The 21,398-nt window shown below is 51.1% G+C and overlaps 1 protein-coding gene and 1 long non-coding RNA gene across 11 annotated transcripts in view; one reads left to right on the forward strand and one right to left on the reverse strand.

Moving 5' to 3' along the window:
* Macroh2a1 (macroH2A.1 histone) overlaps window positions 1–18,017 on the forward strand; it is a 60,593-nt gene extending 42,576 nt beyond the window's left edge. For 2 of the 4 annotated variants that reach the window (XM_034510621.2, XM_034510622.2), the window contains exons 6-9: window positions 2,155–2,245; window positions 6,416–6,505; window positions 7,661–7,835; window positions 17,250–18,017. In XM_034510621.2, the coding sequence (XP_034366512.1) occupies window positions 2,155–2,245; window positions 6,416–6,505; window positions 7,661–7,835; window positions 17,250–17,415 (522 nt within the window). In that variant the 3' untranslated portion in view covers window positions 17,416–18,017. Of the gene's footprint in view, window positions 1–510; window positions 607–2,154; window positions 2,246–6,411; window positions 6,506–7,660; window positions 7,836–17,249 lie in introns of all 4 variants that reach the window. The other 2 variants (XM_076938941.1, XM_076938942.1) reach the window with 1 other exon arrangement.
* LOC143443242 (uncharacterized) lies at window positions 469–17,250 on the reverse strand. Of its 7 annotated transcripts, none has more exons than XR_013112032.1 (4): window positions 11,275–17,250; window positions 10,218–10,297; window positions 6,412–7,949; window positions 469–606 (listed from the first exon to the last, which is right to left on the reverse strand). It is a non-coding gene; the product is annotated as an uncharacterized LOC143443242 (long non-coding RNA). The 7 variants fall into 7 exon arrangements; XR_013112030.1 differs by adding an exon at window positions 10,806–10,917 and having other exon boundaries at window positions 6,412–10,297; XR_013112029.1 differs by having other exon boundaries at window positions 6,412–11,863; window positions 12,004–17,250.
* Window positions 18,018–21,398: the final 3,381 nt, after the last annotated feature.

Genomic DNA, 21,398 nt, shown 5'->3' on the forward strand with positions numbered 1-21,398 from the left:
GTTCTAGCAACAGGCCGGCCATTCTTGCTCTCTGCTACTCATGACCAGGATGGGAGTAGGAAGGGTCAGCCAGCAGCTACAGTGGTGAGAGAGTCTCAGAGAGCTACCAACACTTGCAGAGCAACGGCACTTTGTAGGTGTCTACACAGCCAGCTAGGATCTCTCTCTTGCCCTAGGACCCCTCCCCCACCCACACTGAGCATCCGGCTTCTGGGTCCTCTAAAGGAGAATTGCCAGCTTTCTTCCCAGGCCAGCGTGGCTTGTGCTTCCTTTTCACCCTAAGCAACTTGTGCAGGTTCCAAACGCTGGCCCGCCTAGCTTGCTTCCCTCGGCACCCTGTGGCACGGGAGTCTTCTGTTTGAAGTAGACCCACCTTAGCCAGCGGCTCCCATCTCCCTCTGTGCCCAGCGCACTGCGAGCGCCCACTGCCTCGCCCGTGCTCGCCCAGGGCTCACCCTCTGCAACTTGCCGGCTCTCCTGTTATTTCCCACCTCGTGCTTTTCTTTTCAGCTGAACCTTATTCACAGTGAAATCAGTAATTTAGCCGGCTTTGAGGTGGAGGCCATAATCAATCCTACCAATGCTGACATTGACCTTAAAGATGACCTAGGTAATTGGGGATGGGGTTTGGCGCCACCAGCTGTCAGATGAGAATTTATGGAACCCAGAATTTAGGTTCTCTGTTTGCCTAGACTTAAGCTTGGTCAAGGCAGATCTCCAGTTCCCGATTGGCATTTGACTGTAGTCCTTGAACGTCGACCCAGTCTAGACTACCCCAAATGGAGACGGTCTCTGTCTCATCGAGTGTGATTGGCTCCTTCCCCTGTGTTGCAGACACTTCACCATCTAAATTCTCTTCCATAATGATCAGACTGACTGCTGGTCTCATGGGAGGGATTTTAAAATGTGTGTGTTTTTTTTTTTTTTTTTTTTCTTTTCCTTTTTCTTTATTTCTTTTTAAGCTGAAAAACTCAGGTAACAACAAAACAACAGTTTCTCCATTTCCACTTTGGTTAGAGTGGCACTCCAAGTATATGAAGCTGGGTTTTATATCACAGAGCTGTACTTTATTCATAATTCACCAGCTCCTGGCCCTCAGCCTTTCCTAACCATGTCTGTGTAACTGACCAGCACTGCCTGCACGCACTCTGGCTGGAGGCTGTCAGTCAGAAGGGCCGACACTGAGCAGGGGCCGAAAGGTCCCTCAGGTGCTCCACCTCTGCGGTTTCATCATTTCATGAGAGGAGCCGGCACCTGAAGGCATAAGTGCCCCCATGGGACACAGCTTTGCCAGGGCACACCGGCTTGCCATATGCCTCCTGGGGCAGTACCGTCCTAAACCCTGACCACAGTGTATCCTGTGTGCCTTCTGCCCCTGACTGCAGCTGCCTTTGTCCTAACAGGGACGGGACTCTCCTCCAGGAGCTCCCTCCCTCCCACACAGACAGAGACAGCGGTGTGCTGAAAACAGACCGGAGCTCAGAAGTACCTGGTTGGGATTTGTTTCCCCACCTGCTTTAACCCAATGCTCACCGTCAGTAAAGCAGAAAGGACAGAGGCTATAAATGGCAGCGATTCTGTCCAAAGTGTGGAAAAGATTTGCTGGGAAAAGAGAAAATCATGGAAAAACCCTTCCACCCATTCAGGGAAATGACATGCCCTGTACATATATCTGTGCTGGTTTCTAGAGCTGTCACTTGAAGGGAAACAAAAGCAATAAAAATCAGAGCCTACAAGTTGACTGCATAGACGAATGGAGAAACTCGTTGTGGTTGGCCTGACGGTCCACGTTTTTTCAAAGCAGATGCCATGTTTCTGTAGCCTTCTTAGTGGGTGCCAGTGTTGTAAGGCTTCTGCAGGGTGAAGCGGGGCATTCGTTGTTTTATTTCTTTTAATCTTTGGAAATGATCTCATGTGTGTTTCTTTTTTGGACTTGTCCTTCAAATGTTTAATTTAAACATGTCACATTTGATATTCCTCCTCCTGTCCTCACCCCCATCCACATGTGCGCACACTGCGTGGACTGATTGCCCCTTGGGCTCATATGTTGGAATCGACCAGGTAGGCCAGCCCTGCCATTGGGGCCTTAGTAAATGTGCCTGTGCGTGGGTCTCGGTCCAACACAGTTGATCTACATCTGTTTACCTGTTATAGTTGCAAGTTGTTCAGGCTGACATTGCCTCGATCGACAGTGATGCTGTCGTTCACCCGACAAACACTGACTTCTACATCGGTGGTGAAGTAGGTAATGCCGAGCTGGGTGCTGCCGAGTGTGTGTGTGCATGCTCAGTCGGCCGCGCAGACAGCTTGATCCTTTGACAGCTACGCAGGCTGCATTCATTTCACACTTCCAGCCGTCCTGACCTTCCTGGGACCTTCATCCCTGGGTTGTGAACTGGAGAAGTACAGCTGGCTGTCAGCCCTGTGCTTCATGCAGCAGCCCCCCACCCCGGCCACTTCTGGTTTGGAAACTGGCTCGGCAGCCACACTTTTCTTTCTCTGCTTCATGAGGTGAGGTGCGGCTTTGCTGCAGACTGGGTTCCCCGAGGTGTCAGTTACATGCGGGTGGGGACCCCTCTATGCCTGTGCACAGGCTCTGTGCCCACCCGGCTTTCCCATGTTTGTTCTTGCGGATGACCTCACAGCTCAGACACACATAAGGGGTACCCTTTCTAAATGTGTTCCACACGTGAGGTTTCAGTCAGATTGAAGGTGTTTATCTTCTAAACTATCCTTGGACAGCACTTGAGAAACACTGTCCTAGACTCAGGAAGCACTTGGGTCTCCCCTGGCAGCTGGTGCCCGCTGTGGGTTCAGTGTGCTCAGTTGCTCCCTGTGGCTGAGGTGTTCACAGGCAGGATGCTGAATCCTGGAGTTGCAGATCCACTGCGTGGGTTCAGTACTCAGCACTACCCTAAGGGGTTATGTCACAAGGAGGCATCCCTGGCTAGGAGGGACCTGGACCCTAGCTTCACTAGCTATTGGTTACTGGGCCTGGCCAAGACAGGTAATTCTTCCATGCCTCAGTTTTTCTACTTAGTAATGAGGCTTGTGCCAAGATGGGCAGTGTACCTTGGTGTCTCGTCCTGGGCCGTGCTGCTGTTGGCCTCCCTGTTGAGTGCATCTGTGACTTGACATCGATGTGCTGGGCTGGAGCAGTGTTCCAAAGAGAACGATGACATTCCTAGCCAGCTCCCAATCCTGTATTCTTACAGGATGAGTGAGGAGTCCTGCAGGAGGCCTTCCCTGAGTTCTGTGCTCTGGGTTCAGATCGCTTAGGACTAATGCCCAGTGTGGCTTAGTGTCACTGTCAGAGCCTGCTGTCACAGTTGCTTCGGACACTGTGATGTGGGCTGGTGATTCCTGCACATTTTAGATTTCAGACATGATGGAGAGTGGGCAGTTATTAAGTGTACCATGCCAAAATGAAACCAGGCTGCGCGCATTTAAACCCCCTCCTAAGAAGGTAGCTTAAGGAAAGATGTTTCCTTTCTCAACTTAATAAAATGTGGTGGGAAAGAAGTGAGTAAGTGAGCAGCCCGGGGCCTGCCCTGTTCGCTGGGCATGACTAAGGCGCAGCCGGATGGAGGGAGATCTTTGAAGCTCCCTGGGCAGAGAGCAGAGCTGGCCCTATGGGAAGAGACAAAGTTTTGAGACAGGGTTACAGCCAGCTAGGGAGTGAGCAGGCTCTGCCCCCCACAGACAGCCCAGTCCTCCCCAGACTGCTCAGTGACAGTGCTGACAACTTACCCTGACACACACAGATTGCTGTCTTTTGTGGCTCATAAGCAGTGTGGGTCACAAAGTGGGAACAGGGACATGCCACACATCCGTATTATGGATAGAAACCTCAGAAGTGGGAAGGACTGCACCAGGTGGGAATCCAGTCTTCCAAACCCACCTCTGCTTTCTCTGCCTAGAGACCCAGTCCAAACTAGTACTGACCTCAGAAACCTGTACAATCAACCCCAAAACAGTAACAGTCCAGATTCCTGTCTGGCCTCGGTTGCCTCCAGCTCCCACTTTGACGTGAGAGAAGGGAGAGAGGAGGCGAGGGAGCACTGGCTGCACTTTACATTTTCGGTGTGAATTCTTGAGTCCTGACTGCTGGAAGAGGGATCCGAGTGCAGGGATGCCTAGCCCAGTGATTAACTTCTGCCCATCAACAGTTCTTTCTAACAGTGAAATAGACCACAGGCTGAGCCTGACGTTTGCCCAAGCCTAAATTTTTGCTTAGGCTGTTTTGAACACTGATACTTATGCCTGCTTTCTGAGCATGAAATAATGTTCTTGTCTCATGGGAGTAACACATGTTTATGCTTGGGGCGAATCAGCCGATTGCTTTATGATTAACCCTGAAGTTGAGCCTAAAAAGCAAGAGCCTTATATCAAGAGTGTTGACAACACGGTTGAAAATGGGCCTGTTTCTTGTTAAAAAGTACACGTGTGTCTACATGAACATGTGCATACATATGTGTGTGTAGGAGTCAAGTCCTGACTGGGTTGATTGCCTGCGACCTAGAGTTCAGTTTTTAAGTTTGAGAAATGCATTAAGTGTATTTTTAGCTTGCAGTTTCACTTCTAATTAAAGCAATATTTAATTATAAGTAAAAAATTCAAAGTAAACACTCTTCCCAAGCTAAAACACCTTTAATTATAAAAGCAGCCTATTTTCTTAGGAAATGCTTTATATCTCAAGAGGGAGTCAGTGATCTGTGTAAGCAAAGTACTGATGTTTTCAAATTGCCCAGTTCTCACCTAGGAGTAGATTTGACAGAGACTGTGAACCATAGGGAGTAGCCAGCAGAACATCCGCCACCCTTCAGATGGGCTAAAGGGAAGACTAGAATAATAAACTAGTTGGTTTGGACCCCACACTCCTTTTCCTCGGCTGCATGGATATTTCAAGTGAACCTCTATCGGGGTCTCACATGTGGGCCGTACCGATGTCTGAGGTGTAGAGTGGAGCCCCGAGGCCCAGAGCACTCCTGCCTGAGACACATGGCGCCTCCAGCTGCCTCTCTGGTGCTGAAGTTTGTACAAATATTCAGTAGCAGTAGACGAGAGCCTCTGGAAATGACTTGGGGACAGCTGGCATAGAAAGCTCTTGCTGCTGTCCAGAACGTAAAAGTGCAAGTGCAAGAGCATGTCGGGCTGCTGAGGACAGAGGCTCCCACTGCAGGAATCCAAGGCCCAGGCCTTGCTTAGCCAAGGAACCGCGCCTGGGCAGGGGACTGCTCACCAAACTTATCCATACACTGTGGACTTCCTACAGTGACGGTGGTGGCTCCGTCCCTGCTAGTAGCCCTGGCTCTGTCTTATCTGTGGCAGTGACCAGAGGATTGCCTCTTGTTTCCAGACACTTCTTGGGGTTAGTTCACCTCTGAGGAATACACATGCACATAAGACAGGCTTGCTAAGGCAGTTCTGACTTGGGTTGGTACATTCCAATAGGTACACTTAGACTTTCCAAGATAAATGCTGAATTGTAAGGGGAGTATTTCATCCTTTTTGAGGAAAATGATTTTTAAAAATTCACAGAACGGAGGAACCAGAGCTTAAAGAAGACTAGAACCCTGTTCTGGCCAAACGTGTCACGTGCTGCTTCCACAGCTAGACTGCTGCTCCGTGGCCCACGTGAGCCACGGAGCCCGGAGTCCTCAGCTTGGCTTCCATAGCAGGTCTCCTGGGTTCAGCGAGGCCTTTTACAAATGAGGTCCAAAGCAGCAGCCACCCTTCCCCAAGCTTTGTGCAAGCCCAGTCCATCTTTAAGCTCTGCCTCTGATGTTGCTGTCCTTTCCCTAAAACAATTCTGAATCATGAATGTAATTAAGAGAATATTGTCTGAATCCATTTTTCTTTTTTTCTTTTTTTTCCTTTTATTTAATTCGCATATGACACCAAAGCTGCAAAATAGGAACTAAGCATGCAGTGCTGGCCCAAAGATGGCCAACCGGGAGCACTTTCTCCTGCCTCCTTCCAGGAGTGCTGGCTGGTTGGTAGGAGGAGCGTGTGCTCTCTCACAGACCTCCTTATTTGGGGCTTCTCCCTGAGATAAGAAAACCTCAGCAAGCTCATTGGGAGCGAATGCCACCTGGTTTCCCATGCCCATGGAAACATGCAGGCCAGGCACGTCTGCCAAGGACGGATGCCTCCTTCATATCCCTGGCATCCCCACCTGAGTTATGTATACCCAGAGTGGGTGCAGCAAAAGGAGCCAGAAAGAACAGTCGTGTCTAGTGGCCACTGGCCGAGGGTAAATCCCCTCCCTGACCAGCCAAGGCATAGATCCTGTTTTGCAGTCTTGTGAAAATATAGCTGCTCAGGCCACTTAAAGTATGTAATCACGTGACATGTTGAGTGTCTGTGTGCTGCAGACAGGGTGGCACTCTGACCCTGCCCTGCCCTTACCTAGGAAACACACTGGAGAAGAAGGGTGGCAAGGAGTTTGTAGAAGCTGTTCTGGAACTTCGAAAAAAGAACGGGCCCTTGGAAGTAGCTGGAGGTAAGGCGGGAAGGGTGCTGTGCTCCTGGTGTGGCATGCACAGTACTGGGGAGGAGCCGAGGGCTGAAGGTGTGTAGCAGGGCAGTCATCTGACCACTCAGAACGCAGCCCATACAGTCAGCAGAGTTAATGGCTCATGAAAACCACGTTCACATCCTAAAGTTACTTAGTAGCTCCTGTCTGCCTGGCATCCCAGTCTCAAATCCAAAGGATATACAGAAGCAGAGTTTGACAGATCTGAGAGCTGGGAACAGTTGAAGGTGAGGGTGAGCCTCCTGCAAGCATGCTGACGAGCCATCTTTCTCAAGAACTGTCCTTTTATTGTTGTTTTCGAGACAGGGTTTCTCTGTGTAGCTCTGGCTGTCCTGGAACTGTACTTTTAATGGGAAACATAAACACTCATTTCGGACGTGCCACAACCACGATTCTTAGTTAGAGAAGAGAAACAAGATTGGCATATCCATGGGGGGATGTGCTGAAACCTGGAAGTCTGGCTCAAGCTGGGGATCATAGGTGGTTAGTGTGCTTAAAGAACAGGGCTTCCTGGGTCCATCAAAGGGGAGGGTCACTTGTTCTGCATGAAGACAGATCCCCACCCCCTTCCTCATTTCAGACATGTCTGCTTCTTTCTTGCTTGCTCTGCAATCCAGTATGGCCGATTTGTTAAGTCCTTTGGTTTTAAAAGTAAATTTGACTAAATGCAGACATTAATAATTATATATAATGTCTACCCAGGTCCTCTCAGGAAATAAACACAGCCGGCCTCACCCAGTGATGAAGTGTTACTTGCATCCTGGGCTAGTGTGGAGGGCCTGAAGTAATAATAAAATCAGAACTTTGACCAGTCCACGATGCTGTTTTCCTGTAAGGGGTACAGCGGACAGAGCACCAATGAGAAGGCTCTTTTAGGCAGTCCCACGCAAGGCCTGTCTGTGTAAGGTGGACACAGAGGAAGTTGGCTCTCCAACAGGAGCTACTGGCCGCCCCTTCCCATGCCCCCACTGTTGGCCCACCAGTGACTCTTGGCACATGATACAGTCTGATGGGAGGGGGTGGCCTGGTACGACTGGATAGAATGGCTCAGGCTATCCTTGCTAGTTTTAATAACGTTTTTGGTCTTGATTCATGATGTGTGCTCCTCCTTGTCCCTTCCAGCTGCTGTTAGTGCAGGCCATGGCCTGCCTGCCAAGTTTGTGATCCACTGTAATAGTCCGGTCTGGGGTGCAGACAAATGTGAAGAACTTCTAGAAAAGACGGTGAAAAACTGCTTGGCTCTAGCTGATGACAGAAAGCTGAAGTCCATCGCCTTCCCGTCCATTGGCAGCGGCAGGTATGGGCACAGGGGCGCAACCATCATGTCAGCCATGGGTGCATGTCTGCAGTCAGGGCCCCAAATACAGAGCTGACACTTGGTGTCACTTGAGGCTGCCTCCGAGCCTTGCTTCTGCCGGAAGCGCAGAGTGCAAAGGTAAACAGTGGCATGCTAGGGCTGCTGTGGCTCAGCTGTGAGCGCCCCCACCCTTCCCCAGTTCCCAGCAGCCACCTTGCGTGCCTCAGAACTGTCTGTCACTCAAGCTCCAGAGGAATGTGGTCTTGGCCTCTGCAAGATGCTCAAGCCAAGCCCAGTATACAGGTAGCATATACAGACATATATACATGGACATTTTAAAAAAATCAATATGAAGGGCTGATGAAAAGTCAGAAATGTCTAAACCTTTGTGACAGCAAGTGTCACCACAGAGGTCTACAGACAAGACAGATGTCAGAAGGTCTTGAAGGGCACTAAGACTCAGGTGGGTTCAAACTGGAGTGGGAATTCAGGGACAGCAAAATAACCTTAGGTTACCCTACAATCTTTGCACAAGGCCTTTGTCTAAGCCAGGGTTTCCATTGCTGTGAAGAGCCCCCCTCCCCTTACCCGTGATCATGGCAACTCTTATTAAAAAAAAAAAAAAAAAAAAAAACATTTAGCTGGGGCTGGCTTAGAGTTCAGAGGTTCAGTCCATTATCATCATGGCAGGAAGCATGGTGGCACACAGGCAGACATGGTGCTGAGAGGTAGCTGAGAGTTCTGCATCTGAATAGGCAGGCAGCAGGAAGAGAGAGTGACACTGGGCCTGGCTTGAGCATCTAAGACCTCAAAGCCCACCCCCAGTGACACACTTCCTCCAGCAAGGTCACACCTCCCAATAGTGCCATTCCCTATGAGCCTACGACAGCCATTTTTATTCAGACTACTATAGTTTACTGGCTCACATAGGCTCGTAGCCAGGTCATAGTACAGAAGAAGTACATTCGGTCCAACTTCCAAAGTCCCCATAGGCTGTCAGTCTCAACCCTGTCTAAAAGTACAAAATCTCTTCTGATACTCACACAAGCTCTTAACTGTAATCCCCAGTAAAAGCAAAATCAAAAGATAGATTATATACTTCATATATGGCACAGGATATGAATTACTATTTCAAAAGGGAGCACAGTGAAGAAATACTGAACTAAAGCAAGATCAAAAACCAGCAGGGCAAACTCCGAACTCTGCATCTCCATCTCTGATGCCGAAGCACTCTTCAGATCTTAAACTCCTCTCAGCTTTGTTGACTGAAACACACTTCTCTCTCCTGGGCTGGTTCCACTCCCTGTCAGCAGCTCTCCTCAGCAGGTATCCCACGGCTATGGCGTCTCCAACATCTCAGGGTCTCCAAGGCAACCCAGGCTTCCCCTTCACAGCTTCACACAATGGCCTCTGGAGGCCTCCATGCACGGACACCCCTGCCCCACGCCTGGCCTCAGTGGCTTTCCTTAACCCCTTTCTTGTATCCTTGACTCTAAAGCCAGACCCATGTAGTCACAGCTACCAAGTCCTGCTGGGACTGGACCATGGCCCTTCATTCCAGTATATTTTCACCAGCTTTCTGGTTTTTGATGGTCTCCTTCACTGTCTAAGCTTGGCTGTCCTGGGACTCTCTCTGTAGACCAGGCTGGCCTCAAACTCAGAGATCTGCCAGCCTCTGCACTCAGAATGCTAGGATTAAAGGTGTTCACCACCATGCCTGGCCCTAAGCTTTTCTTTGATTCCTTTCCTCAGACTGGAAGCATAGGTGGCTGAGTCTTGCTCTGAGGTCACCACTCCCTTTATTCCACGTGGCATCAGGCTTGTCTTTAATCTGTTTACACTTCCTGGTGCCCCTTTTCTCCTCAGAGTGCACATTTTCTATCTTCCCTTGCTCAGTTCACTCCTTTTTATTATAGTTTCATAAACTGGTCACTAGTAACCAAAAACCACAGTCAATACTAGGCTGTCTGGACATCTCCGCTGCCAAAGCTGTCAATCCATAACTTTTCAGTTTAGCCCTAGGAAGAGCCTTTGGACAAGGGCAGAAAAAGCCTTATTCTTCACCAAAACACCACAAGAGCAGTCTCTAAGCCACATACTAACATTCTTCTCCCCTGAAACTTCTTGAGCCAGGCTCCCACAGTTCAAGTCACTTTCGGCACTACTGTCTTTCCTATTCCTACTAGATGGCCCATTAATCCCCACTTAGAGCATTCAGCTGCTTTTCTGATTCAAAGTCTGCATTCTGCCACATAGACAGGCCAATCACAGAAGTGACCCAGTCCATGTGTCAACTCTGTCTTAACCAGGGTTTCTGCTGCTGTGAAGAGACACCATGACCATGGTCTTACAAAGGAAAGCATGTAACTAGGGCTGGCTTACAGTTCAGAGGTTCAGTCCATTGTCATCATGGTGGCATGCAGGCAGATGAGGTGCTGGAGAGGTAGCTGGGAGTAGTAGATCTGGAATGGCAAAACCAGGATGAGTCACTGGGCCTGGCTTGAGCTTCTGAAACCTGAAAGCCCTCCCAACATGACACCTTCTCCAGTAAGGCCACACCTTCTAATAGTGTCACTCTATGTACCTGTGGGGCTGTTTTTGCTCAAACCACAATAGCCCTCATTCCCTTTTGCTTGTATTCCCTAGAATGCTTTATCTCCCATCCCATGGCTGTAGGCTAACCAAAGGCCTGTTGCTGAGTTTGGTATACAAGGTGCGGCTGAGTGAGCACCTAGACTAGACCCTGCCCCAGCTCCTTCCTGCCCCTCATGTACCCTAGGTGGACTTAGGAGACCCACCCTGGAAATCAGACAGAAGACCAGAACAGTATAGTCCTGCAACTGAGTGCAGAGGTCCGGCCTAGCCTTAGACCATTCCTCAGGTCTCTCTTGGGCAACACCGAGCTCAGCTGAAGTCAGGTTTTGACTCCAACATACACTAGCTGATCGATGGCCTAGAAAAGAACCTCACTCTGAGAACAGGCACAGCCATTCCTGGTGGAGCAGCTCCAGGCCGGTGTCGACGGGGAGGTCCTTGCGGTGAGAGGACAGTGTGAGAGTTCTATGCAATGGGGCACTGCTGCCTAGGAGAACATAGGAGATTGCATCTTCTCACTCACAGCTTGGGAAGGCTCAGCTGAAGCTCTCTGGCTGTCAGCAGCTGAGATCCCAAGAAGCCCCACCCATGTGTCTGTACTGGCAGGCAGTGTGTCCAGGTGGGGCACCTGCCTTCCCTACAGAGCCCCTCCCAGTTTGAGGCTTCTGTCCCTCCTCATCCAAGACAGCACGGGGTAAGGGCAGCAAGTGGCTGTCCTAGATTACGCTGTCTTGTCAGGCAGTCTCTGCCCAATGGGCTAAAAGCAGCTCTTGATCTTCAATTCTCACAAGAACTATGGAGGACAGAGGCCCCTGCTCCCTTCTGGGCCTCACTGAGATCTCACCTTCAGGCCCCACCGTGGTCAGGTCTCTGGTTGTTGCTGACCCTGGTTCTCTGGAGCCTTTTGCTGTTCTGGACTGTGATGGCAGAGGGAGCCCCCCTACAGTGTTGAACATCAGGGGCTCCTTTGCCAGAGGTCCCTCACTCCTGTGTGGTTCACATACGGAGTCTTCCTTGGACCTCTGGATGAAAGACCAAAATTAGCCCAACCGTCTATATAGATGAGCTTGAAGGGTTCCTGAACAGACGTGAACGCGCACACCTGTGCCTGCAGCTGCTCACACCCACAGCTCGCTCTGCAGCTGCAGAGTGCCACACCACGGCAGGAGCTCAGCCCAGCCCTGCAGGAGAGCTGGGAGTCCTGGAGAGGTGAGGTGGGTAGGTGTCTCCACTGACCTCAACTCTAACCTCTACCAGCACCATGTCCAGACCAGAAAGCTGTGTGTGGTGGCTGAGCTGTAAGCCCGGTTCTGGGAAGACTGGAACAGGAGGAGGTGGAGACAAGACTTGGCAACGGCCTAAGAGCCTGCCCTGTGTCATGAACACAAACAGTTGATCCTTCCCAGTGCCTTTTCCTTCTGCTGTGCCAGTATCTGCAAAGATAAGTGCCATAGAACCTGTCAAAGAACTGGATGTGGTATAGGTGCCAGGGCCCCTCCCAAAGTAGATTCAAGACTGTTTTTTAACAGTGCTTCTGGATCAGATCTTAAACAGCCATACTTACTGCTCCTACCTTCCATAGGAGGGAGATCTGTCCTTCGGCATTATGTTGCTGTGCTGTGTGACCTCTGGTAAATGAATCAGTCTCTCTGTTCTGGGCCTTCCTTAATAAGCGAGGCCATGGGGTCTACCCTTCTTCACAGATGGTTCTGAGGCTCAGTTAATTAATGCTTCGGATGCACTTTGATCTGCCCTGATGAAAGGTGCTTCTGAAGAGCAGGGCCATAGAACCTTTATTGGAGGTAATAATTTCACGCTCTTTCATATGGCTATTGGGAAATTCTTAATTGAAGCATAAAAGTAATTCTCATAAAAGAACATCTGTTATTACAAACTTATTTACATTTTTCATGGAGTAAAAGTTTTTAAAAATAATCAGTGGGAAGCTTTTAACGGGCGGAATGCCAAAGGCAGCACATGTGTGTGCGGCTTCCCTGGCCACATCTGTCGGGCAGACCTCATCTGCAGCCCTGCAGACAGCTGCCCTGGCTCTCAGGGGAAAGAATGGGATTATGTCAGGCCAGCCGGTAAATCACAGGGGCTGAGAGGAACGAAGTGGCTTGTCTGTGGCGTCCAGTATCTCTGGCACAGAAGTCCGGTGGAATGCAAACACAGGAAGGACCTGGGAGCACTTCCCCCAGAGGGCTGGCTGGTGGTTCCCCCCGCCCCCGGGGGTGCTGGCTCTGGGTAGAGGCAAAGGAGACCCTCCATGTGACCCTGGCCTTGGTCACGGCATTATTGCACACCTTGTGCTGTGAGGCACGAGGAAGGAACCGCCTTGGGGCAGCATGCAGGGACACACTAGCGTGGGGCTTGAAGTAAACCCACCCTAGACTAAGAGCACAGAAGGAAAAGTACTCATGTTTCTCCAACACCGTGCATGGGTGTCCACAGAACCCCGGGCGCCTCTAGACATTTCATCTCCACTGTGCCCCAGCAGTACTGGAGAGTGACACTGTTAACTTCATTCAGAGGTCAAAGCCACATTTGGAGGGTTAAGGCTCGCATGAGGCCACACAGCTCATCCTTGGCAGGACAAGAGCTTGCACTGTGGGGCAGGCTGGACCCTCTGCACATGTTCCTCCAGTTTCCTGGGAAGTGTGGTATACCTCAACGATGCCTCTGCTGCCAGTGTGGCACAGCAGTGGCGTGGACCCCAGCTTGGCTTTAGAAGGAAAGGAGAGACCAGAACCCACCCTGAAGGCCTCTGGGACTGCAGCTGCTTGGAGGACTGGGAGGGAGAGCCTGCTCCCTGCTGCTGACCTCTTGTTGTGTGTGCTCAGCAGCCACCACCTCCTCAGAGCATCTCCTCCTTGAACTCCAGCGCTCTTGGCTTCTCTACCAGAAGTAGCCTTAGCCTGGGGCAGCTTCACACAGTCAGGCAGCCATTCTAGCTCCACAGAGAGTGTGGGGAAATGCTGAAGGCCTGGGGTAGCCAGAGCGGCACAGATCTAATCCTGACAGGTGATCATATAGGAGGTGAGAGCCATGTCCCCACATTACCCAAAGCTCTCCTCTCCTCCCTCCAACACAGCTGCCCAGACTTCTCCATCTCTGGGATGTCACTCTGACTTAGGTCTTCTGGGGTCTCCAGCTGGCCTGTTCCTCACAGGGCCCCTTCCACTCCCAGAGGTGATAAGGCTGAGCAAGACCTACATAGGGGAAGACTGCAGACTAGGGGAGCTGGAGCCTACCTAGATACAGCCCTTGTGAACCCAGCTTTCTATGTGCTCACCAGAGCCCCTGAGATCTCTTTGCACTAGCCTAGGAAAGTGGGGCTACATGTGGAGAAAGGGTGGTCCAGACTCAGCAGGACTGACCCAAGGGAAGCCAGGCATGGCCCAAGGCTGCTAGAGCAGGGAACAGCACTGAACAAGGAACTTGAAGTGCTGTAAACAAAAGCCACCGTGAGAGCGGGGGAGTCTGGGAGGGGAGCATGGGTGAGAGGAGGGGAGTCTGGGAGGGGGGCACAGGTGAGAGGAGGGGAGTCTGGGAGGGGAGCACAGGTGGCTGCAGTGGCATCACCCCTCATTGCAGCATAGCATACACTTGGGAAATTCTGTTTGCACTTGAGGAAGCCAGTATATCCTGCACAAGGGCAGCTGGAACCTGAATCTAAACCCCAGAGCAGAAGCCCCAAGCCCTGAGTCTTTGATGTCCACCCAAATTAGAGAAGATGACAGACCTGGCACGACAGGAGTGGCATTCAGATGGGAACAAGGCAGTGCCTGTACTTGGAAGCCTGTGACATCTGTGCCAGCATCCAGGTCTGCAGCCCTTCAGCACAGCTGGGCACCATTCACTGGTTGGCAGCTCTCTGGCAAGCTGAGACCAGCCTTGCTTCCAATGCTTGCAGTGACTGATACCAATAGTCATCCAGTCCTAGCTGTCTGAGGGTGGAGGGGAGATAGTCTACCACCTTTAGAATGACCCTGGGAACCCGATTATCTCTAGTGGGCCTGGGCCACAGCCTGCTGCCTAATATACATCCTCTTGTCCTGCCTCTGACTTAACAGGGCTAGGGCAGAGCACAGACACAGGGAAGGCTGGGGCGCTCAGTTGCCCTGGGGGTGTAATCAGGTCACCTATGTGCTACATGATGGGATGGCCAAGGCACAGTGTGGCTATAGCTGCCTTCACCCTTGGGGAACAGGGACGGCTATGGAGGCAGCGTCCCATACATCTACTTCAGCACCTGTGCAGCTGACTAGAGCAGCCAGGGGCATTTGGGACCCTGCTCAGCAGCAAGAGGGACATACCTATCTGCTTTCCGCTTCTCCCCAGGGCCAGCTACTGTAGAGCATGGCTCCCTAGGACAAAGCCAGCCTCCCATTCACGTTAGCAGAAGAATGTGCAGAGGCGGATGCTCCGGTATAAACCTCTCACCCTCCTTTCCCCAGCTCTGAGTCTGCTCTGAGAGTCTAGATTATGGAGTTCTGCCCTGCTGCCTACACGTGAGAGTGGCTGAAGGCCCAAGGGGTGAAAGCCCCAAGTGTGCAGCCCAACCAGCTGTGCAAGAAAGCTATCTGTGATGTCAGCACCAACCTCAGGTTCAGAGTTAGAACACAGGAACAGGAAGGACCCTTCCCTCAGCAAGTTATATACCCCTTTAGGGGCCATAGCTGAACTCTGAACCAGCTAGGAGTGGCCCACTCATCTGATGCTCTTAGGAGACTGATCTTGCAATCAGGGGAGCGGCTGGGGCAACAACATGTATCTATATCACACCACACACTTGGTGTGTGCCAGGCAGGGGCCACGCACCCCAGCTGGCTGATCACACAGGAGCACACAGCTGTGACCGTTTGGCTACAGGGAATTACTGGAGTCCTTTCTCTGCTCCTGAGAGCAGGTGTGGAGTGAGGCAGGCAGGCCTTCAGTAGCTGAGCATGGCACTGGTGGACTAAGGGCTGCACCTTCCCATGCAGAGAACAGCTTCTCACTTCTCAGAGCCCACGGACTGAGGTCTGCCTACCCCAGTGACCCTCTCTGTCCCCCGGCCCGAGTGTGGGCTCCAGCAGGATACACACAGCTGGTTGTGGAATGTGCTCCCAGAACAGCTAGTGATTACCTCCTCCAGCAGTTCCCGGCCAACCAGCCCTCTGTGCCCCCTGCCTGAGAGGATCATGGCCACTGTGCCAGCTGCCTAGTGGCTCGCTGTAGCCTGACTTCCGTCCTCATGTCTCTGCTGTCCTCCAGCTTAGCTAGACATTCTGGGAAGAAACCAGACTGTCTGGAGCTCCGAGCTGAGCTGTGTGTAGAGAGGCCCTGAGCCTGTTATCAGACCCCACAATGGCCCTCTAAGAATGTTCAGCATTCCTGAAGCATGTAGGAGTGCCCAGGTCTCCCAGGTGAAAGCGGGTCACAAGAGCTTTTTTATGTGGCTCCCTGGGTGGGTCGGTGTCATGGGCACAGTGCAGAAGACTAGGGGTGCCGTGAACACATTGTCAGCCCAGAGAGCACCAGCGAAAACGGCAGGCAGTCTTAGGACTGTAGACTGCAGTGAGCAGTGGCGTACCTGTGAAAGCATAGTTTATTTCCACCAGGCCAGGCCACTCCATAAGTGCACATGCAGCATTGGCTAGGAACTAGCTTGGGCACACATGGACCCATCCATGCTGACCTCCCAGGTTCACATTCTGAACCCCTTGTGACATTGATTTTCACACATCAGTGGCAGGACACTGACTTGGAAACTTGAGTGATACCTGAAGTCAAGGTTCTCGATACTTACCCCAGAATTCTGCTCTGCACTACAGTGGCTGCCCTGCCCTTGGCTGTAACACTAGCTGATGCAGTTTGGAGACAGTCTCTGGACCAACAGCCCTTACTGCCATGACACCCAGTAAGAGTGCTATACAACTGGAGGTCAGAGCTACTCAGACCCTGTGGCCATGACGGGCTAACACTGACAGGGAGTCTCAGCCTGGGACTTTGGTGTACTGCTGGTTCCAGCGACCATAGGGAGACACAGCAGGAGCCCGTGCACCCTGACCTTCACGCTCATCAGCCCACAGTCTCCATTCCTGCTGGCCACTGTCCAGAATGTTCCCTGCATCCTACCTCCCCATCGGGATTCTATCGCACTCTTCCTGTGCTCACAGATGCCTGGTTATTGCCTGTCCTTCATCTTGTGAGTGCTGGATAGTTCTGTCTGGATGCTGTATAGTAGCTGGACTTTTGGTTTTGAATGAGTTGAGCTCATTGAGCATGTAACAAGCAGACGTGAGCACAGCAAGCAGCAGAGGGACCGCAGACATCCAACCAGGCCGTGGTTGTGTTCACAACGCCAGCAGAAACCACCAGCAGAAGCCTAATGGAGTGGGAGAGAGCAAGCGAGCTGGGGAGGCCCACCAAAGCAGTCTGGCTGGAGCTCTGAGAGTTCTGAGCAGTGTCCAGGGATGAGCTTGGCTTCTCGTCCCCACAGCAGACATTTTTATACCATGGAATAACAGGAACCTTGCGGGCCATCTGCTCTTCTTTCCCCTGGTGTCAGAGCCACTCTGCCTCACAACAAGGAGGCTAGGAGGACACCTGAGATGAATGTGCTCTGAGACAAAGGAGGTCACGTAGAGCTCACTCCCAAGTGCCAACGGTACATGGCAGTTCCCCAATACAACTTACCCTGCGAGGGCTTTCTTCACGCCTGTGTGAGCCTGTCCTTCATCAAACTGCCCAGTTTGAGGACCAAGCAGGGCAGGCCTGAGGTGGGCTCACTGTAGATGCCCCGAGTACTGACCACTGTGTTCTCTCCTACAGGAACGGGTTCCCGAAGCAGACGGCAGCCCAGCTCATCCTGAAGGCCATCTCCAGCTACTTTGTGTCCACTATGTCCTCCTCCATCAAAACTGTGTACTTTGTGCTTTTTGACAGTGAGAGCATAGGCATCTATGTGCAGGAAATGGCCAAGCTGGATGCCAACTAGGCCAGTGGTCCCCAGAGCCAGCACATGCCGTGTCCCCCACCTCCAACTGGAAAGAAAGAAAAAAAGAAAAAAATATCCCCTCGGCTTTTACTGGGAGGTGGGACTCCTTTCCTCCTCAGTTCCGCTCACCTAGGGAAAATAAGGTTTTGGTTTCCGGTTTGATTGTTTTCGGCCTTCTAAAACGTTTTCTGTCAGCACTGATTGTCAGCCGGCATTGTCCTTGTTTAAGCACTGCGTTCCAGACCGTGTCTGACTTAGTTAACCTAGGAGATTTTATAGTTTTACTTTAATGAAGTCCTGATTAACACAGAGCAGTGGAGAGATGGTCCCTCCCCTGTGTCGCAGCAGCAGGAAGCCCCGTTTGTAATGTGTGTTGTGGTGCTTTACTGTACACCCAGTGGCGTTCTTTTTACTATAACTTTTTTTTTCCCTCAAAAGAAAAAGAATCATAAAATTTGCAGCAGACCTAACTTTTGTTTACTTTTTGTCTTAATGATAGATTTGAAAATGAAAAATGTTAAAAAGACAACTGGATCTGTTGTCCTTATTATATTTGCAATTTGAAATTTGTGTGAATTGATTTAGTAAAACGTTAAACTGTTGTGACTGGTCATGTTTTGCATTACTGTGCCTGTGAGCCTCAGGCCAGTCGCCCTAGGATGCAGGTGCAGGCAGCTTACACCCAGGAAGCTCCCAGATAGTCCCTGTACCTCGGCAAGTAGGTCAGACATCTGCTGGCCCTAGGGGTATGTAGCAAATTTATGTAGGAAGCTTCCAGAGTGTGGTTGGAATGTCAGTCTCATCTCACAGAGAAGGAAGAGACGGCACCCAAAGCCACACCAATGACAAGAGGCTAATGCAGGGGCCAAGCTTTGCACCCTGGGCCAGAGCCCTCCTTCCCCCCTCTGTCTCTGACTTGTGGCTGGGTTCTGCGGGTAAAACTCAAGCCATGAACCCTCTCTCTGCTGGTCTGCATTTGCCAACTCCCTAAAGGAAAGTCCCTAACAAGAGTGTCCCCAAAGATACTCTGTCACTACCAAGGTCCCAGGATCTGCCACTCAAGATGCCTTAGTGAAGCAGACATGCTCTGCTTCGTGGGCACTCGTGATGTCACCTAAACTTGCCTAAAAGCACAGAAGCCTTCTCAGATTTCCTTGGCCGGTGTCTGTCTAGAAGGGCAGGTAGAACCAGGAAGGAATGAGCATGGACCCATCTCTTCTATTCCTGCTGTAGTGGTACATGCCTGTAATCGAAATTTGGAGGCAGGGGCTGGTGGAGCCCTGTGATACAAAAGCCAGCCAGGGCCACATAAACTGTGTCTCAAACACAAAAAAACAAACAACAAAAACCAACCAACCAAACCAAAAAAAAAAAAAAAAAAAAAAAAAAAAACAGATTTCCTTTCCACGAGGAATTCTGATGAAGTCCTACCAGCTCAGGACTCAGTCTGAGCGGTAGCCACACCCACTCCCAGCTTTCATAACCCTTTCTTAACCAGATCATTGTTGGGTTTAGATTGTCTCATCTCTTGATTAGAAAGGGGCTTTGTTTGGCATTGATTCCTTGAAGAGGGTGCACCTTAAAACAAGACTCAGACTTTGTAAAGGAGCTTACCTGATCCCCAAGAGCACTGCTCCCCTGCTCCCACATGTAGCCCCCTCAGGGGCACGAGTAGACACCACTCTTTGCTGGTGGTTTGGGCATTTGCCGTGTGCCGGGCACTGTAGTACTTCACAGGCGACAATGCATGTGCTTCCTTGTTATCACACAAAAAAGCAGATGTCATTGTTAGCCTGTGAGCCAGCTGTTTAGTGACAAGATGCTGCCATCTGTGAACAGACCCTGACACTGATCACTCTGGCAGTCCACCTGGCCTTGGTGGCAGTTCTAACTCGAGAATGAGACATCTCAGGTACCCATTGAAGTGTGTAGGGGTCAAGGTTTAAATGGCTTCTTTTGAGACTTGTGTACCTTCTTCACCTTTGGAACAATTCCAATGAAGCAACTGGTGGAGTTTTTGAAGACCTTCCACTAGATGTCGCCCAAAGGATTGGGAAGAGACTGGAAAAAAAGGGGGGGGGGGGGGCAGCCAGTTTCTGCTCTTTCTTGGCAAAAGCACAAAAGAATTCGTTGGAATTCTTGGGGTTTCCGAAATTCACCTAAATGATTCTAAACTTTGAATATACAGTGCACGATCTTTCCTGGGATTGGATCTGCAGGGAACCTCTGAAAACACGCGTCTGCCTCCACTCGGAAGACCAAACTTGGGTTAGCCAAACGTACAAACAGAGCACTGTGAGGGGGCCAGTGTATCCTTGTAGAAGTGAGTGTCCACCTGCAGCCACAAACTGCTGGGTTAGTGACAGCAAATGCCACAGAACAGAGTTTGTATCTCCACCCAGACTCCAGGGCCACAGACCCATAGATCCTACAGCGGCTCCAGATACATAGGAAATACTGTGTCTTTTTGGTATGTGTGTGGTGTATGTGCACAAGTGTGCCCTGCTCTGTGGAATGACAGTCTCTAGCCCCGGAGCTGTGCCAGCTGCCAGCAAGCCAACACGATCTGTCTGCCCTGCCACAGTACTGGTGGCATGGTCTCCTAAAGTCATACCTGGAATTTTGTGTGTAGGGGGGCAGTGCTAGGAGTTTGAACTCAGGTCCTAACATCTCCCCAGCAAGCACTGAGCCATCTCCTCCCCTCCCTGGACCTGTTTCTGAAGAGCAGCTTTTGCTCTGAGCAGCAGGGCTCCACCCTGAATAAATCCATGGTTTTCTTAGTAGCTTCTTCCATGAGCCTTCAAATGACCTTTGGGGTCCAACAGAGACCACAGCTCCCACTGGGACCTAGTTAACAACAGCAGCTCCAAGTATCCCCTCCCCCACCCCATATCCTTTACCCTGCTTCTCAGGGCAAGTCGAAAAGGATGGTAGTGGCCTTTACATACAGGGAAACAGCTGAAACACACTCCTACAAGACCACACGGCTACAAAGGGGGCTAGGATTAGAACCCAGCTCAGAGTGACTACAACCAGAGCTTTCCCAGAACTAACTCCCCTTTGGTATCAGTCCAGTATTTTGCACCATCCTTGCCTGTCCACTGGCAAGACCTGGGTGGTCATCCTGGGGGCCATAAACAACCCAGTGCATGAAAGAACCAAAATGTATACTGGGGGATCTGGAGAGGTGTTGAGTGACTAAGAGATGTTCTTCCAGAAGACCCAGGTTTCATCTCCAGCACCCAAATCGGTAGCTCAACTGTCCATAACTCCAGTTCCAGGGGATCTAACACCCTCCTGGCCTCTCTGGGTACCAGACCCACACATGGTGCAGACACACATGCAGGCAGGCAAAGCACGCACATTAAGCAAACTTGACATGGGTTTTGCGAATGCTTCTTATGCATAACAGAGGCCTCCGATGGCTGGCAGCGCCTCTGTCCAGCAGTGGCTTGGACAAGTGAGCGAGCGTTGTTCCCTGGTGTGGGAGGCTCTACAGGGTTTCTTGGAACATGGAACGTAGCACTAGACTTGGTAGGGAAGGTTGAGATCTTTGCAGACAAGGTGGGTGACAAATGGAGCATGGACAGCTCCCTCGGCTCCATGCTGGAGGCACCCTGGGCCCTTTTGCTGAGGACCCAGGCCTGGCCTCTACTCCCACTCTTGGCAGCCACTCCTTCCTGCCTTCTGCACCCCACTCCCAGCATTTGACAAACTATTTTCCATTCAGGGTCAGGTGCATATTGGGTCACAGCTGCAGACAGCTACAGATTAGCTTACACACTAAAAGGGGGTGGGGAGAATTCCATGAGCAACAGTCTCCCTGCTTCACCCCAAAGCCAACAACCAGGCTCCCAGGGCTCCTAGGCTGTCTGCTCAGACTTCCTCAAAAGGTGGGGCCCAGCAAGCTTCTCCATTCCTTGTTTGCCAATTCAGCCTGCTTGGCAGTCACCCTGTGGTCCTGGGGGCAAAGCCTGGCCCAT

Source organism: Arvicanthis niloticus, chromosome 8 (genome assembly GCF_011762505.2).
Source record: "Arvicanthis niloticus isolate mArvNil1 chromosome 8, mArvNil1.pat.X, whole genome shotgun sequence".
Classification (NCBI taxonomy): Eukaryota; Metazoa; Chordata; class Mammalia; order Rodentia; family Muridae; genus Arvicanthis; species Arvicanthis niloticus.